Source organism: Geotrypetes seraphini, chromosome 6 (assembly GCF_902459505.1).
Source record: "Geotrypetes seraphini chromosome 6, aGeoSer1.1, whole genome shotgun sequence".
NCBI lineage: Eukaryota > Metazoa > Chordata > Amphibia > Gymnophiona > Dermophiidae > Geotrypetes > Geotrypetes seraphini.
Window position 1 is genome coordinate 57,922,307 of NC_047089.1, and position 19,004 is coordinate 57,941,310.

The following is a 19,004-nucleotide window of genomic DNA, read 5'->3' on the forward strand; positions in this document are numbered from 1 at the left end:
CGCTGTCAGGTCTAGCTGGTAGAACTTTTGTGAATGAATGGCAGTCGAATTGGGCTTATTTATAGCTAAGTACTTTTATTCCCTCCATTATTTTTTAATCTATTTTGGATTTGTGGCTTCCCTTACAACTATAGTTATAAGTGCATGACTGCAGAAGTTTTTTGTTTTTGACATGAATGTGATTATTTTGTGCAGTATTTTTTTTTTTTTTTTTTTTTTTTTTTAGAGATCAATGATTGTGTTTAGCTCCGTGACAGGATATGTTATGTATTGAATTTAACAAGCGCAATATTTTCTGAGATCTCTTTTTCTGCAGACGTCTGGCAAACCTGTTGCCTTATATTTTATTAATTTTACTGTTATTTATATAGTAAGTTCTATTACTTGATATCTTTTATAGTATAACACAACAAAACAAAAAGGAACACCCAATGTTCCACAGTAAAACAATCCAAAGATAAAAACAAAAGACTGTGGATGTGGATGTTTTGGAAGATGATTTATTATTCGCTCTTCACAATAAAAAAACAAATAAAAGTCTGAATTTGTAATACACATATGATTGTCCTACCGGACTCTACATGGTCTGTTTTTCGGCAAGACCGCCTTCCTCAGGAGTCTAGATGATGTAGGGTACACAGATAAAAGTATGAGCTAAAATCTACAGCAAGCACAAGGAAATATTAAGACAAATAGAATACATACCGGGCAAAGCATTGTTCTGTCTTCTGCTTTTCTGAGTCTACTGTTGTAGCTTAAAAATAAACCCATTCAGTCGCCAAATTCACGCTATTATGGTGCACAGAATTCAATTTGAAAACCCACATCTGTGCACCCTAAAGGTCTGAATTCGGCGATTTGAGTGGGTATATTTTTATTAAGCTGCAATAGTGTGTGTTTTCTGTAGAGACTTCATTGGGAGCATAGCAATTCTGACACAAGCTGATTGGTTGTCTGCCAAGTCTGTCTGCTCCATGTTCCAATTGCACTGAGGTTAGTGATCGGCTAAGATTTCATAAATGCTGAGGTGCCATATTGAGAGAAGCAACAGAGAGAATAATGCTTTGCCTGGTATGTATTCTGCCTGTCTTAATGTTTTCCTTGTGCTTGCTATAGATTTAAACACAGTACTTTTTGCTATTATAGATGATCCCAATAGTCCTGATGCAGCGGCCATAATGGCCACAAAACAATGGCCACTGTCGGGGGGATCCCGTACTGACATCTTGAAAGCACAGATAAGCACGCTAAGCATAAATATTTTTGTTCAGTTGAATTGAGCACTGCTGCTGAGTAAAGATAAAGAAGTATATTAACAATAAGAAGGTGTCACAGAATTTTTGGAATATTTTATAATAAAGTTAAGTCTAAATATTTTTTTCTGCCTACGATGGATGTTCTGAATTAGAGCTATTTTATTATGAGCTTGGTCTTCACAGTTACAGAGGGACTAGTTCCCAGTAACATCCAAGACTTTTGCCTTCATTCTATTAAATTTAGGAGCGCATTAGTTAATGGTTCATATATATCTACTGGAGGGCAGATAGGTTGTGTATTAAAAACTTGTATATAAAACACAAAACTTGCAACAAAAATAACTTCCATTTTTATTTTTGAAGAGTAGTGACTTATACTTCCTCCTTGGTGTCTGTTTTAGATGAGTGCAGGACTTTGACCCAAGAATCATGTGACGTTTCTCCAGTTCTAACGCAAGCTTTGGAAGCCCTGCAGGACAGACCTGTTTTATATAAGTCAGTACACAATACACTTTGCAGTTGCTTCTATAATGCATGTTTTCTTTCACTTCCAAAGATCAATGCTATTTGTTGAATATTGCAGTGTTGCTGTATTTAATTTGAAAAAGATTTTAGAGTGCTCAGAGTCTTCATTCTACAATTCCATTACATTTTTGCTCATCCAGAACTTGTATTTAGAACACAAGCTCCAAAAGATGTAAAGCAAGGTGACAAGACTTTTATCCTAGGACAAGTAGGCAGCATATTCTCACTTGTGGGTGACGACATTCACAGAACCCAGAATGGACAGTGTTAAAGTGTACAGTCACTTTAAAAATTTTGAAAGTCTCGCGACTGCCCATGCCACACATTCACCAGTGCCTTCCCATCCAACTTCAGCTCATGGGATCATCAGTTCTTGGTTTTCCACAAAGCTAAGAAGCTGAGTTTTATTTAAGAATCTCTCCAAGCGTGTCAAACTTTTGACTTTTTTCCTTCCTGATTGAATTTTTCCTCATTATTTTACCTTTCATTTTGTTTGGGGCCTCCAGGCTCCTCTCAGCCTGTTTTCAGGCTGGGAGCATCGATCTCTTTTTGGCTTAATATTCATTTAACCTCCCAGGACCATTGAATCCGTTGATCTTATGTCAGTGGTGTTCCCCTCAATGTCAAGGACTCAAATTAACTTCAAACAGTGCACTCAGTATAGTTGAACCATTTCAGGCACTGACCCACATAATTGGTGTGTGCAGTGCTTAGATCCCGAACACTGTGTTATTTCTTGAATCCTTTTTTCTAAATTACAAAAGAGGTTGCTCAGAGCCTAATGAATACAATATAAAAATATTTTCGGGACACCGGGAACATCGACCATATCTGCCGACTCCAGTGCCGATGCTCACCGACATTGACAGCATCAATGCCTCTGACTACTACTGCTTCTTTTCCTTTGCCTCCAATGGGAGATGTCCATAAGAAAGTTAAGGAGCACAGGCATCCTTCTCCTTCCAGGCATGCATCTGAGACATCCCAAGCATCTACTCCATCGACGCATTTGAAACGTAGATCCACAATCTAGATCACCATCTCTACAACTGGCGTGCCTCAACATTAAGATTACCAATACCTTAACACCTGGTTCATTCTGTGCCATCTGTATTGATTACAGCAGCGGTACTGGCACCATCTTTATAAGAGAGCAAGTACAAAAAGAATTGGCGGAGATGCTTAAGTCACACTCGGTGCAGGTACCGGCTTCCATGCATCCCATGTCAGCCCAGTCTGAGCAGCATCCTCGTCATTGATTGGTCTTGGACTCCACTCCACCACCACTTGGCATCAAGAAGGCATGTGGCTTCCAGGGAGCACAGTTCTTCCTCCCATTTGAGACAGTCATTGGGTTGGCATCGAGATACATCTCGTCGACCATCCAGACATTCTCCTTATTGATACAGTCAATGTTCTCCACAATCTTGCAGCCTAACTCGACATTCTCCTCAATACTGAGGTCGGCCAGCTGTCCAGGCCTACCCCGAGATAGAGACCTCACACTCTATATACTGGTATCAATCAATAAGTATATTTATTAGCCAATCAGTAACAGCTTACAAGAATAAATCATTCAGCATATAGAGTAACAGAATGTGATCTTCAGGCCTGAGGATCACATTCTGTTACTCTATATGCTGAATGATTGGGAAATACCCTGCTGAGCTAACTGCTGGGCTAAGCGAAACTTATGAGAAGGAAAAAGCAAGCAAGACTTAACTCTTTTGCATGGCAATAGGGCCTCACACCTGTCAGGATATTATGAAAAGATGAACACATCTCATGGTCAAAAAAAAGAATTCTCGAGAATATCATTTAGTAAGACGTATCTTGTGATAAAAAGGGCAGAAGGGCAAGGCTTTAAATTGCTGACATGATAGATTAAAGGGGCATATGCAGGAAAAGATAGATTTTCTGGTAAACAGGACATGCATATGGTATGACACAGATATTATGAACCAATAACCAGATATTATGAATTAACAAATGTAATGACGTGTAAGAAATAACCAATAAAGATTTATCTTGTGATTTAGACCAACGTGGTGCTGGCCACCAAGAAATGTATAAAAATAGGCTAAGAGGAAGTGAGCAGAACAGACATCAGAGGATCCTCAGGCCTGAAGATCACATTCTGTTACTCTATATGCTGAATGATTTATTCTTGTAAGCTGTTACTGATTGGCTAATAAATATACTTATTGATTGATACCAGTATGAGGTCTCTATCTCGGGGTAGGCCTAGACAGCTGGCCGACCTCAATACCCTTCTCAATGGGTCACCATCACCGAAGCATGGCATCGAGGAATACAACTCGGATCTTTCACAGCATTCTTTCTCTGATTACTTGGTCCTCGCTTATGAGGAATCTAATGGGATCCCATCAGACCCATCTCGACCACCTCCTTGCAGAAGGTTTCCACCTGAAAGCTTGTCTTTTACAAGATTCATTAGGCAAATGGGCCATGTTCTCCCTAGAAAAATGGAGCCTGAGGTAGAGCCAAGAGCTGAATTGATGGACACTCTGGATTACAAACAATGGCCAGGAGACTGTTTAAAATTGCCATTTCACAATGTAATGAAAGAAACAATGCTTAGTATCTGGGAAACTCCACTTTTAATTCTAGCAGAACCAAGAAAAATGGATACTTTAGAGCAGGGGTGTCCAACCTGCGGCCCCGTGAAGTATTTTGTGCGGCCCCAGTCAAGGGCGATGCAGTGTTTTCCTCTTCTGCCCCCGGGTGTTTACCATCTTGTCGGCTCCCTCCTCTGTCTTGCTGTAGTGTTTGCGCAGCCCCAGAAACATTTTTTTAGCCAATGCGCCCAGGGAAGCCAAAAGGTTGGACACCCTTGTTTTAGAGTATTATCCTGTCCAAGGTTTGACAAACCTCAGCTCCAGCATCAGTCTCTTCTCATTGAATCTGCACTGAAGAAGTCCAACAGTTCCAGAACCTATGCCAGTAACCCACCTGAATGAGAAGGAAGGACAGTAGACAAATTTGGTTGCAGGGTTTACCAAATTTCTATGCTCGCCAGTAGAATTCTCAGTTGTAATTTCTATATGATCTTGTACTTCAAGTCTCTGTGTTAGCAACACTCCCAGTATGAACAGTATCTACCTACAGATAAGCTGGACTCTTTTCAAAATATTACCAACTAGTATTTTAGCCCGTTACATTAACGGGTGCTAGAATATATGTCTGTCTTTATTTCTGTCTCTCTCTCCCTCCCGCTGTCTTTCTTTCTATCTGTCTCTGTCCCTGGCCCCCTTTGTCTGTGTTTCTGTGTATCTCCCTGCCCCTGTGTCTTCTTTTCTTTCTGTCTCCCTTCCTGCCGCTGTCTGTCTGTCTTTCTATCTATCTGTCTCTCTCCCTGCCTCTTATGCAGCAGCATTTCTCTCCCACCACTTCCCTGTGCAGCAGCCAAAGCAGCATTCCCTCCCCCCACACCACTTCCCTGTGCAGCAGCAGTAGCGTTTCCTCCCCCTCCATTTCCCTCCCCCCACACCACTTCCCTGTGCAGCAGCAGTAGCGTTTCCTCTACCCCCTTTTCCCTTCCCGCGGTCTGTCCGGCTCCCTTAGTCCCTTACCGACCCCCCCTTCCGTTCCCTCAGTCCCGACTACGAACCTGGCAATTCCAGCAGCGTGTGCAGCAGTCTTCACACACTGCTTCGGGTCCTTCTACTGCCCTGATTTACTCTGGCACGTTCCTGATGACATCATCAGAGATGCGGCAGAGCAAATCAGGGCAGTAAAAGGGTCCGAAGCAGCGTGTGAAGACTGCTGCACACACTGCTGGAATCGCCAGGTTCGTAGTCGGGTCCGCAGGAAGGGAAGGGGGGGCTGCAAAGGACTAAGTGAGCCGTCAGACGTTGTGAAGGGATGGGAGGAGGGTCAGACTGGCGAAAAAACCTTACCGAGTAGGGAGCCGGCAAAGGAGTGTTTTCTGCTGCCGCAAGCGTGGGGTCTGTTAAGCGCGCATGCGCACTCCTGCGGCCACAGACATGCGGAACACGCAGATAGGAGTGCGCATGCGCGGCTAGCGTTTTATTATATAGGATAATCTCCTAGAAATATAAAAATTCATGCCATGATCAGTCTTTGATGCGTTTGATATGACATCAAGAACATCAGCGATATCTGTTGCCGTGAGACACCAAGCATGTCTGAGTGCTAGATCTAGATGCTAATGTGCAAGAATGCTTGGCAAATATACCATGTCTGGGAGAGGATTTGTTTGGTGACAAAATAGAGGAGACCACCCACAAGATTAAGAGGCACGAGGACCCTATGGTCACTCTATCCTACTCAAAATCCTCTAAAACTCAACCATTTAAAAGATTCTATCCCTCAACGTTCCTCTTATTACAGCAAGAGGAGGTATACTCAGCCATCTACATCTTCTAGTGTGCCAACACAAAGACGTTCCAGACAACAGAGGACTCAAAAAATCACAGTTCAAGACTCAACAGAAGTACCAACAGTCATTTTGACTCTATACTGGAGAACTTAGCCAGCATGTCTCAGCTTCTTCCCTATACTCTTATAGGAGGACATCTCACTTACTTGTATAATCGTTGGACCCTTATAACAACTGACCGTTGGGTTCTACAAATAGTGAGATGGAGCTATGCCCTCCGATTTCAAAAAAGACTTCCAAATCATCCTCTAAGAGAGTCAGTTTTCAACTTCCATTGGAGCACCCTCCTTCAGCAGGTGCTCGCAACCCTTCTTCAGCTCAGTGCTATAGAACTAGTTCCTTTACAGGAAAAGGACCAAGGTTTCTACACCTCATACTAAAAAAGACCAGAGGACTCCATCCAATAATAGATCTCCGTCCTCGTAACAAATAAACGGGGAAGGAGAAATTTTGAATGATCGCTCTGGGAACCTTACTACCCCTTCTGGAAAAACCAATTAGCTTTGTTCTCTACACCCCAAAGAAGCATACACACTGGTGTAGTAATAGTGGCCACCCTCCAGTCTTACAGCTTTCATATGTTCCCCTATCTGGATGACTGGTTGATCAAGTCACCTACACTTCAGCTCAGCTGGCCATAAATTCAACTGTATGTCTTCTACAGATTCTTGGATTTGCAGTCAATTGCAACAAGCCCCACTTACAATCCTCTCAAACTGGAGTTTAAAGGAGCACTCAATTGTTCTTATCATTTGATCTTAACAGATTTGGAACTTCTGTTACTAAGAGAACCATCTCAACATGGCTGGCAGACTCCTTTTACTATGCTCGGGCTGGGCTGTTGCTGGACAGCCATATCGCTGCACACAAAATTAGAGCCATGGTGACTTCTATAGCTCACCCACATTCCACACCCATTGAGGACATCTGTAAAGCAGCCACTTGATCCTCAGTTCATACCTTCACATCCCACTACTGTTTAGAGCAGTGTTTTTAAACCTTTTTATACCTATGGACTGGCAGAAATAAAATAATTATTCTGTGGACCGGCATCGGTCCGTGGACCAGTGGTTGAAGAACACTGGGCTAAGTCGTGGGCCAGACCCCCGCCCATCTCTACCCAATCTCCACCACAGACCCCGCCCCCATAATAATATTAATTGTAACATTATTTTTTCCATTCATTTTTCATAGATACACACAATATAATCTTTTTAACAACACATAATGGTTAACCACAAAATTAAACTATACAAAGCACACTGACAGCAGATGTAAATTCTCAAAATTGACATAATTCAATCACTAAATTAAAAAAAAAAAAATCATTCCCCCCTTCCTTTGTTGTCTCCCTCCCTCCATGCTATGCCTTACCTTCTGGCCTGCTCCCGTCTGGCCATTTTATGCCGCCCCGGTATTATCTTCAGGCGGGCTCCCTCTTCTTCACTGATGCAGTGCACAAAGCTGTGGGCAGCGGCTCCTTGCACATCCCGTGCCTCATCTGAAAGCCTTCCCTCTGACGTTGCAATGTCAGAGAAGGCTTCCGGTTCAGGCGGAAGAGAGAGCTGGCTCGAAGATAACGTCACATCGATCGAACCGTGGACAGGCGGTTGAAGAACACTGTTTTGGGCCTGATGCACGTGCTGGCCTGTGGGCCGGCAGGAAATTTCTGTGGACCGGCACCAGTCCACGGACCGGTGGTTGAAGAACACTGGTTTAGAGAATCATTCCAGAGAGGATAGTTGTTTCAGGGAAGCAGTTCTACAAAATTTTTTCTCCATTTAGACGCCAACTTCTTTCCGTCCCTTCTGTTTCCACCAGGCTCAGAGACATGATCCTAACAGCTAAGGAGTCCCATATATGAGAATATGCTACCTGGTTATTCTAGGATAAAGCACAGTTGCTTACCTGTAATGGGTGTTATCCAAGGACAGCAGGCAGATATTCTCACAACCCTCCCTCCTCCCTTAGTTTGCTTCTTAGCTTTTTTATGGGATTGATGGTCCTGCGAGCCAACATCAGGCGGCTAGGCACCGGCATATGTGCAGTATGGGCGGTCTCAAGACTTTCAAAATTTTTAATGTGACAGTACATTTTAACAATATCCTTACCGGACTCCGTGGATGATGCCACCCACACATAAGAATATCTGCCTGCTGTCCTTGGATAACAGCTTTTACAAATAAATAACTGCTTTTTCAGGTATATTGGCTTAGCTAAAGGAGGAAGGCCTTACAAGACTTAAGACTCAGATATTGAGAGTCAATGTTTAGATAGAGATGAAAGAAAAATGAAATTACTAAATAGTTATTTCTGTTTGGTATTCATGGAAGAAACACCTGGTGAAGATCCACAGAGGCTGCACAAAAATACATGGTGTCTGGAAAAAACAGGACCCCCAACCTTTTTCCAAATAATCCAAAAATAAATGTAAAACCTTGGTTTGCGAGCATAATGCTTTCCGGAAGCATGCTTCTAATCCAAAGCACTCATATATCAAAGCGAATTTCCCCATAGGAAATAAAGGAAACTCAGACAATTCGTTCCACAACCTAAAAACTTTAATAAGAAATACAGTACTGTACGTACTTGTATTGTAAGACCTCGCTCGTTTCAAACAGTCGCTACACTGCGGGTGAATTGGGTGTGATGCTTTTATTACATTCAGCCATGCTCAGCATGAGATGTGCGAATGTTGTGTGCGTTTGAACTGTGGGTGCTTGAATTATGTTCAGCCGCGCTAAGTGATGTGATCAGCGATGCAATGCGCATATACATGCTCGTATTGCAAGACAATGCTCCTTTATTGAGTTAAAATTTAATAAAATGTTTTGCTCATCTTGCAAAACACTTGCAAACCACGTTACTCGCTATCCAAGGTTTGACTGTAATTAAAAAATGATTACTATTATTGTCAGATGTTAACTGCAAGAAAACTGTAAAAACAGAATAATCCCGACCATTAAGATCCATTTTAGCAAAAATAGCATTTAGTGAAGAAGATAATGTTGCAATTACATTTTTGCAACAAAATAAGGCATATGATGCAAAGGTTGGATTAATCTAATCTAATCTGAATATCTGTATCCCACTTTTCCAGTACAGGTTCATGACAATTTACAAGTGAAAAAAGGCCCATGTATGAATATGGGGTATTACAGTGCTAAAACATATTAATTACAATCTTAGCAGATTTATAGATGAATAGGGTGGAATTACAGTTCAAGAACATATTGGTTACAACATTTAGGTGATTTACAAGTGAAGCAACCCATACTTTAATATGAGGAATAACTTTGCCAAGGACATTTTGATTACAGTCTTAGGAGATTTACGATTGGAGGTGCATGCAGTGTTATGGGGTGATACAGTATAGGAGTATATAGAATACAATCTTAAGTGTTTGTATTTTATTGTAGCAGGGTCTGGGATGAGTTTTGGTATATCTGTTTACTTGAACTAGTCTTTGAAAATTGAAGGCTGGTTACGGGGCTGGAGTAGTTGCCGTACAGCGAAAGATTAGAGAAACTTGGCCTTTTCTCCCTCAAACAGAGGAGATTGAGAGGGGACATGATTGAAACATTCAAGGTACTGAAGGAAATAGACTTGGTGGAAAAGGACAGGTTGTTCACTCTCTCCAAGGTAGGGAGAACGAGAGGGCACTCTCTAAAATTGAAAGGGGTTAGATTCTGTACGAACGTGAGGAAGTTCTTCTTCACCCAGAGAGTGGTAGAAAACTGGAACGCTCTTCCGGAACCTGTCATAGGGGAAAACACCCTCCAGGGATTCAAGACCAAGCTCGACAAGTTCCTGCTGAACCAGAATGTGCGCAGGTAGGGCTAGTCTCATATCAGAGGGCCACCGTGTGAACGGACTGCTGGGCACGATGGACCACTGGTCTGACCCAGCAGCGTCAATTCTTATGTTCTTATGAAATAGTTGGAAAGGTTATGTTGATTATAGAGTTTTGTCAAAAGATTTTCAGTTTTTGGTTTAAAAATAAAATAAAATAAGGTAGTGATGCATTTTCAAAGGTCATACTAAATGTTTAAACAATTGCAAAGTATTTTGAAACTATGTAAGGAGTCCTACTTTTTATGGACACCATGTACATATGTGAATAGCATAGATGCACTGGACCTGATATGTAAAATGATTTAAACTGATGTTTAAATTGTTGGTCCTGAGCTATTCAGAGATAGACTCTGCTCTCGAGCTCTTCTATTGACACCTCCTTTTATGTGGATGACTTTTGGCTAGATATCATGATATCCAGCCTAAAGTTATCCATTTCCTGACCCTGAATATGCAAAGCAAATGAATTATCCAGTTAATACTTAATGTTAACCAGATAAATCCTTTTGAATATGAATCCTGTAATAATTATGAAGTCTGTTTACTAAACTACAATGTATGGTAATGTGTATGTAACACATGTTGTTTATCACAGTTTCTGTTATTTACAGTAAACCATTAGACTTCATAGTACTACATGATGTAAATTAGAGAATGGACAAGTGCAACTTGAACTGTATCCATGTAAAGGGTACACTATTTTTTTTTCTTTTTTTTTTTCTTTCTTTGTTCTCATTGTCTCTCTTCCATGTGCTCTCTCCCACCAGATATATCTCTCCAACTTTTCCATTGTTTTTTGAACTATCCCTATCTCTTCCAGTTTGTCATCTTTGCAGATATCTTCCTTAATGACCCACATCTGTTCCAGCTGTTAGGAATTTCCTTCCCTTGCTTTTGACAGATTCTGTTCTTCTGTGGGGCCATGATGTCTCTTCCCAGTGACAGCAGCAACTGCAGTGGCATTTCTCCTCAGTTCAGGGATTAACCTGGATAGTGTCTTTTCCTGGTTAGGCACCAGATGACCTGACATGCAGACTTTAGTCCTAATAACTAAATTCATCTCAGTATGAATCTGTAGCTAAAGCACTAGATGGTGCTATTGGAAAAGAATTTATTAAAGCAAACTGAAAATGGCATTTTTGGTATAAGATATTATACTACATTTCTGAAGAGGCCCCAAGACTATTTTATTCCTTTTACATGTAGCATGAGTGTTTACTATTCCAGACAGCATAGAAATACACTGAAATAGCAAAGCTGTACATATATTAACTCTGAAAAATTGCAGTATGCACTAGACTGCCCATTAGAAGGACAATTTTCAAAGTAATTTGAGGATGAAAATCTGTTTAGCCTGCTAGTTTTCAAAATTCTCTTCTCCCCCATATACAACTGAAAGTATGTGTGCCATTACACAATTTTTGTTCTTTTAGCCACGAAGGGGGATGTCCCACGAGGGGGTGTCCTGAGACATGTTTTGAGCAGAATTTGAAAATAAATGTGTAGATTATATTATCCTAGGACAGAGTCCAGTACAGACAGTGCAAAAAGTGTACTGTCACTTTAAAAGACTGAAAAGTCTCTAAACTGCTCATATCGCGCATGTGCTGGTGCCTTCCACTTGATGTCGGATGTGAGACCATCAGTTCTCAGTTTTCTGTGAAGTTGAGAAGCTGTGTTTTTTTCTAGCGCATCAAACTATTCCTTGTAGTGCCTTTCACATTTGTTTTTATCTTAGTTGTCTTCATTATTTCATATCTTTACTTTTTCCATGACTTTGGTAAATTTTTTCAAATTTTTACCAATTTTTTAATTTGGGGACTTTGGGCTCACCTCAGCCTGTTTTCAGGCCAAGAACATCAACCCTTTTTCGGTATTACTTCTACTTGACCTCCCCGGACAACCGAGTCCTTGATTTTGTGTCGCAGATTTTCCCTCGATGTTCAAGCCTTCCAAGGGCTTTAAGTAGTGCAGTCTGTACAACAGGACCATTTCAGTAACTGACCCACACAACTGGTGTGTCTAGTGCCTAGGTCCTTAATACCAGCTTGAGTCATGCCTGCGCTGCTCTAAATTTCAGAAGAGGTCACTTAAGATTCGCCAGCTCCAATTTGCAAAATATTTTGGAGAAAATTTGGGAGCACAGAGGATGCCCGCTGAGTCTGATATAGACCATCTTCAGCGTCTGTACCAGTGTAAGCTTTGACATCGTGTTTAACATCTGCATTGCCAGTGTTGCCTCCATCTGGGGAATCAGCTAAAAAGACTAAGAAGCATAAACACACTTTCCCATCCAAGCTCATTTTGGCATCCTCTCAAGTGTCTACACCATTGGCACATCCCAAGTGTCGATGCACTGAATCAAGGTTGCCTTCTCTTCAAGTGGTGTTACCTTTGAGGCATGCCTCATCATCGAGGTCACCAATACCTCAACACCCAATGCATCCTACACCATCTGTACCAATGACTACTACAGTACCGGTGCCATCCTTACAGGACCAAATATGAGAGTTCAGAAGGAGTTGACTGATATGCTACAGTCTCATGTGGTGCAAGCACCTGCCACGATGAATCCAATGCCAACCCAGTCTGTTAACCTGTGTTATTAGAACTAGTTCTCTTAATGGTAAAATAACCTGTCTTAATGGTAGCCTACATTTATAATGTCCCCCAAAGTTTGCCTACTCAAAATATAATCATGTGTATTAGGTCTGCCATTTGTGCAGCTGGAGTGTAAGGAATAAATTTAGTAGGTTAATAGTTAAAAACACACTAAATAAAAAACCCACCCTGGGAATGCCTCCTGCCTAGCTCCTTTTTACAAAACTAAATTTGGACATCACCTGATTTTAAAGAGCACAGATTTAGCCAGTCAGATTTGGGGGGAAGGGATTTGTAGATATTTAGTCAGAATTTAGTCTGATACATCTTTTGAAAGTTGCCCCATATGTCTATTGCAATCATGACATATTAACAAGCCATTTGTTTGGTTATGATTTGTATATCCTTTAATCATGAAGACCACCAAAAAAAACTTACAAGTGTTGTTCTGCTTTTTAATAGATATATCCTAGATGAATTTGGAACAGCTAGAAGAAATGCAGTGGTTCGTGGGTTTATTGATGCTCTTACTAGAGGAGGCCCAGGTGGTACTCCACGACCTATAGAAATGCATTCCCATGATCCGATGAGGTGAGATGTTCTATAGCTATCTAATCATTAAGTCTTTTATTTGAGAAAGTTTGTTCTTTTTACAAAATTATTTGTTTTTACATAGATATGTAGGTGATATGCTGGCTTGGCTGCATCAAGCTACTGCATCAGAGAAGGAACATCTTGAGGCTTTGCTGAAACTTGTGACCATACAAGGTACAGTACAGTTTGTATAAAGACAAATTGCATACAGTTTTCACTGGACAAACAGTGGCATTTTCATGTCTCCCAAGGACAAGCAAGCATCATGTTCTCGCATCTAGGTGACATCATCCACGGAACGTGGTGTGGATACTGTCAAGTGCACAGTCACTTTAAATCTTTGTGGCAGTGCTTCTACTTTATGTGTGCAGGTGCTTTCCCACCCAATGTCACCTGGTGGAACCCTCGGTCTCTAGTTTTCTGCAGATCCAAGAAGCTGTGTTTCCTTTCAGACTCTGTCTCAGCGCGTCAAACGTTTGATATTTTGTACCTTCTTGTACCTTTTTCTGCTTATTTTCTTCATAATTTTTCATTTTTTTACTGTTTCCTTCCTTCTTTTTGATTTTCATCAGATTTGAATAACTGACTTTTTTGGCCTTTTGGCCATTTTGAGCCTTTTCCATGTTCACGTAACAATAACAATTTTTGGGATACTTTTAACTGAGCTCCCCATGCCATCAAACCCTTTGACTTTGTGTCGTCCTTTTTTCATTCCATGTCAAAAGAGGATGCCGAGCAGTTTTTAAAAATGTGCTTAATGCAATAGGACCATTTCAGGCTCTGACCCCCTAACTGGTGTGTTCAGTGTCTGGGACCTGAGCATCAGGATATCTGTTATGACCTCTGTTCGCTTGTGCAGAAGAGATCCCTGAAAGTCCACAGAATCTAGTGTGATAAACTTTTTGGATCGGCATCAGCATCAAGCAAGATTCTGGTCCCAACATGCAGTCTATATCAGCACCGACATTGACATTGATACTGAGTGCACCGACACCGCCCTGAGAAAGCCAGGCATTGGAATAACTTCAGTGACAGGATTCTACATCCTCTTTGTTCATTCCTCGTGCATCAACAGATGCTTCATGTAAGAAGCACAAACATTTTTCACCTTCTAGCCATGTTATGGCATCTTCCCAAGAGTTGGCATCTTTGACACATAGTAAGCATCAATGCACTGAGGAGTGCTCACCTCTCTGCCAAATAGTGACCCTTCTCCAGTGTAACGCGATATCAAAGTCTCTCACATCCAGTCAACTGCAGACTGCTTCCACGCTGATGCCTCTTCATGTAACAGCACCAACTCTCCAGGAGGAGATCTGGGCTATGCTCAGAAAAGAGCTTTTTGGGCTATGCTCAGAAAAGAGCTTTTGGAGCTACTGCAGTCATATTCACAGGCTTTAAAGGCTATTACTGCTGCCTCACCCTAGCCTGAGGATATATCAAAGCATTGATCGAGGAGATGGTCATGCAACTCCATTCAACATTGAGGATTGGGGTCAGCACAGATCTGTCTGACACGAGTTTCGTCATCAGCAGAGGAATTATCTTCTGGGTCACAGCATTGACCCCTGCCTCGTTACTCTTCTCAATGTACTCATGAAGATACTACTGACAGAGACTTGGCTACTCTCAGACGATGACATCATCATCCAAGAATGCCTACCCTCCAACTACAAAATCCTATCCCTAGCAAGAGAAAGAGGCAGGGGCGGAGGTCTAGCCATAATCTTCAAAGACCATTTAATCTGCACCATGCTAAGCTCTAAATCCTCCACATACCTAGAAATCCTATCCCTAAAGTTAACCTCGGAACCACTAGCCGACGCCCTAACGATCACCCTAGCCTACATCCCCCCTAAAAAATGGTCCACAGCAAAAGAGGAATTTTATGAATTCCTATTAACCAACTCACTAACAGGCCCTCTGAACCTCCTTAGTGGATACTTAAATTTACACTTAGAGCAATCTAACCAACCAGAGATCTCAGAATTCTGGTCCGTTCTAGTCACACTAGACTTTCCCAAACCACCTCCAGTAATAACCCACAAGAAAGGCCACCAATTAGACCTGGTAACTTTATCCTCAAAACACTCGACAAATCCCTACATAAGATGGAGATCAGAAACTTGGTCTGACTCTCTATGGTCAGACCACAAAATATGCAACTTCGAATTAGATTGGCAATTGAAGACAACCTCAACCACAACGAAAGAAAAGATCAGATCCACTCCACTTCACACAAGTAGAGGCAAGATTAACCCAACTGAATTCTGGTCATACTATGACATCACTCATAACCAAGATGAGGAAAACAATCAATTTATGTGCTCCTGGATCAAAACCAGCACCCGCATACTAAACGAAATAGCCCCACTGAAAAAAAGAAGGAAGAGACCTAGATACCTAACAGGCTGGTTCGACCCAGAGCTCCTAGAGATAAAGAGAGAATTAAGAAAGCTAGAAAGGAAATGGTCAAAACTAGGAACCCCAGAGACTAGAAATGCCTGGCTCCAAAAGCTGAAAAGCTATAAAATCTCAGCCAAAGAAAAGAAAAGAACCTTCTATGCCAACATAATTGGTAACACCTCCATAAACAGCAGCAAACTTTTCAGACTGGTCCATCTCACACAAACCTGACAGAAGAATCCACAGTGACAGCCGACAACCTGGCGGACTTCTTCAACACCAAAGTAAATAACTTAAGACACTCTATAACGGATTCTCCAGGCTCCCACTGGGACTACTCCATTCCACAAGACCTAGTCGCCGCCAAAGCAGACATGAACTGGTCCAACTTTAGTGAGACCGATTGGCAAACATTTAACAAATTCTACAACAAATATGTCAAATCATACTGCAGATTGGACACTTACCCCCCCAGATGTAATGAAAGCAGCCCCAATCATCTTCAAAGCCAAACTACTCAACTGGGTCAACCTACAACTAACCGCAGGAATATTTCCAAAAAACTTAGGTCAAATTGTAATAACACCCATTAAAAAGAACAACAAAGAACCACCCAACAATCTAACCAATTTCAGACCTATCGCAAACATCCCTCTCGCGGTCAAAATAATGGAAGGGATAGTAAATGCTGAACTAAACTCATATTTAGACAAATTCAACTTACTGCACAACAACCAGTCAGGCTTCAGATCTGGTCACAGCTCCGAAACAATCATGGCCTCACTACTTAACTACCTTTTTACGCCCTCCTCACCCAAGGTACCAGCGCCTTGATCCTACAACTGGACCTAAGTAGCGCCTTTGACCTAATAGATCACACCATTCTTTTGAACTGCCTAGAAACCACAGGCATCACAGGCTACGCTCACAATTGGTTCCAGGGATTCCTCAGGAACAGATCCTACCAGGTATTCAAAGATGACAAACTTTCCCATAGCTGGAATAACAACTGCGGATTACCTCAGGGTTCCCCCCCTATCCACAACCCTCTTTAATATCTACCTCAGCTCATTAGGAAACCTGCTACAAAGCCTAGGGCTCACCTTCTACATCTAAGCAAATGACATTACTGTAATGATTCCGCTAACCGCCCTAACGTCACAATTCTCCAACTCCTTAACCAACATCCTAAATCAAATAGAGCGCTGGATGATGGCCTTCAAACTGAAACTCAACACAGAAAAAACCAAATTCTTCCTGGCATCACCCAACGAAAAGATAAAAGAAAATTCAATTCACCTACAGAGCCGAGAATACAAAATTGACCAAACCATAAAGATTCTGGGGGTAACACTTGACAAACACCTAACCCTGGAAAACCATACAAACCTATTGTTTAAAAAATGTATTTCGGTCCTCTGGAAACCGCACTATTAAAAAATTCTTTGATGAAAGTCCTTCCGTTTACTAGTACAATCATCCATCTTAAGCACCCTAGATTACTGTAACATCATATACCTAGGAGCGTATAAAAAGAACCTCAGCAAGCTGAGATTAATTCAGAACACCGCGATCCAACTAATCCACGGTTTAAAAAAAATGGGAACACATTTCCCCTTATTATCAGAAACTCCACTGGTTACCCGCAGAATCCAGAGTCCTCTTCAAGTTTGCTTGTTTTAGCTACAAAGCTGTCTTTGAGATTCTTCTAGCTTACCTAATCTCCCAGTTCTCCCCCAATGAGTCCAACAAGAGCACTCGCAGAACAAACCTATTTAATTACCCCTCCTTGAAATCTTACCAATACAAAAAGTTTCTAGATAGAATGTTATCATTCCAGGCAGCTCGGCTGAACACATGGCTTGGAAAGCCCATACTTGAGGCCACTACATACGCAGACTTTAGAAAATCCCTGAAAACTCGACTGTTTAACAAATTCTAAATTCCCATACCCAACTCTTCCTCGCCATGACCCTTCCACCTCGCCCCCTAATTCCAAGACCCGAAACTAATTATACTTTCCACCTTGAATCTCATGTACTGACATAATGTATCTTTATTGTAACCCACCTGCACCCCATGTACTGACAAAACGTATCTTTATTGTAACCCATGTACTGACTAAATGTATCTTTATTGTAACCCACCTGTATCCCATACACTGACAAAATGCACCTTGATAGTAAACCACTTGTATTGTAACCCACTTGCATCCCATGTACTGACAAAATATATCTTTACTGTAACCCACTTGTATCCCATGTACTGACAAAATGAATCTTTAATGTAAACCACTTGCATCCCATGTACTGACTAAACGTATCTTTATTGTAAACCGTTTCTATCCCATGTACTGTCAAATGTATCTTTATTGTAAACCGCTTCGAACTTCACGGTATAACGGTATATAAGAAATAAATTATTATTATTGTCTAGAAGAGGTTATTTTGAGGAGTCTGATTCTGATTTCTCAGATCACTTCTACCAAGATCTTCCAGACTTTTCTGCAGAGGAGTCCTGTGGCATACATTCTGATTCTTCTCCACTTCAAAGGCATAAGTCCCCATCAGAGAGCATATCCTTCACTGGCTTTGTACATCAGATGACACAGGTCATACTTTTTAAAATAGAGACAGAGGAAGAACCTTGCTCTGAGCTTTTGAGCTCCTAGACTATGAATATCCTCCAAGACAATGTATAACAGTTTTTTTGCATCGATTCATGAAGAATGCTCTTAAAAAACCAACCTTGTCTAAACCACAGACATTTTCATCTTCTTAAAGATGATATTCAGCTCCTCCTAGATGCTCATAACACTAAGTGTCATTTTAACCAACCCACTCCATTAACTTCTAGGCCTACCAATCAATTTTCAAAGCAGCAAAAGCCTCAGAAATTACAGGTTCAGCCCCAGTCAAAACAACAGCAGACTTTTGACTCTTGCCTAGGTAGCATAGCCAACATCACCTTTTCTCTACCACCCAAACTTCCTATCAAAGACAGCTTACTATTTTTCCATCAACTGGTCTCTCATAACCACAGAACATTGGGTACTTCAAGTCATTTCTCAAGGGTATGACCGCCCACCAAAAGAGTCTGTTTTCTATTCCATCCAGAAGATCTTCTTCACCAGGAACTCTCGACCCTTCTCCAGAAAAATGCAATGGAACCTGTTCTGCTTTATGAGAGAGATTGAAGGTTCTACTCAAAGTATTTCCTAATACCAAAGAAGACCAAATAATTTGATCCCATTCTCGACCTTGGAGGTCTAAGAAGTACCTGATTAGGAGAGGTTTTGCATGATTTCTCTGGGAATCCTTCTACCCTGCTAGAGATGGGAGATT

General features: G+C 41.3%; 1 protein-coding gene across 1 annotated transcript in view; it reads left to right on the forward strand.

Annotated features, from left to right (window-relative positions):
* The window catches only part of COG6 (component of oligomeric golgi complex 6), a 166,532-nt gene that overhangs the window by 74,375 nt on the left and 73,153 nt on the right, over positions 1–19,004 (forward strand). Inside the window, exons 8-10 of the mRNA XM_033950073.1 lie at positions 1,658–1,751; positions 13,123–13,251; positions 13,337–13,428. Of these exons, the coding sequence (XP_033805964.1) occupies positions 1,658–1,751; positions 13,123–13,251; positions 13,337–13,428 (315 nt within the window). The remainder of the gene's footprint in view (positions 1–1,657; positions 1,752–13,122; positions 13,252–13,336; positions 13,429–19,004) is intronic.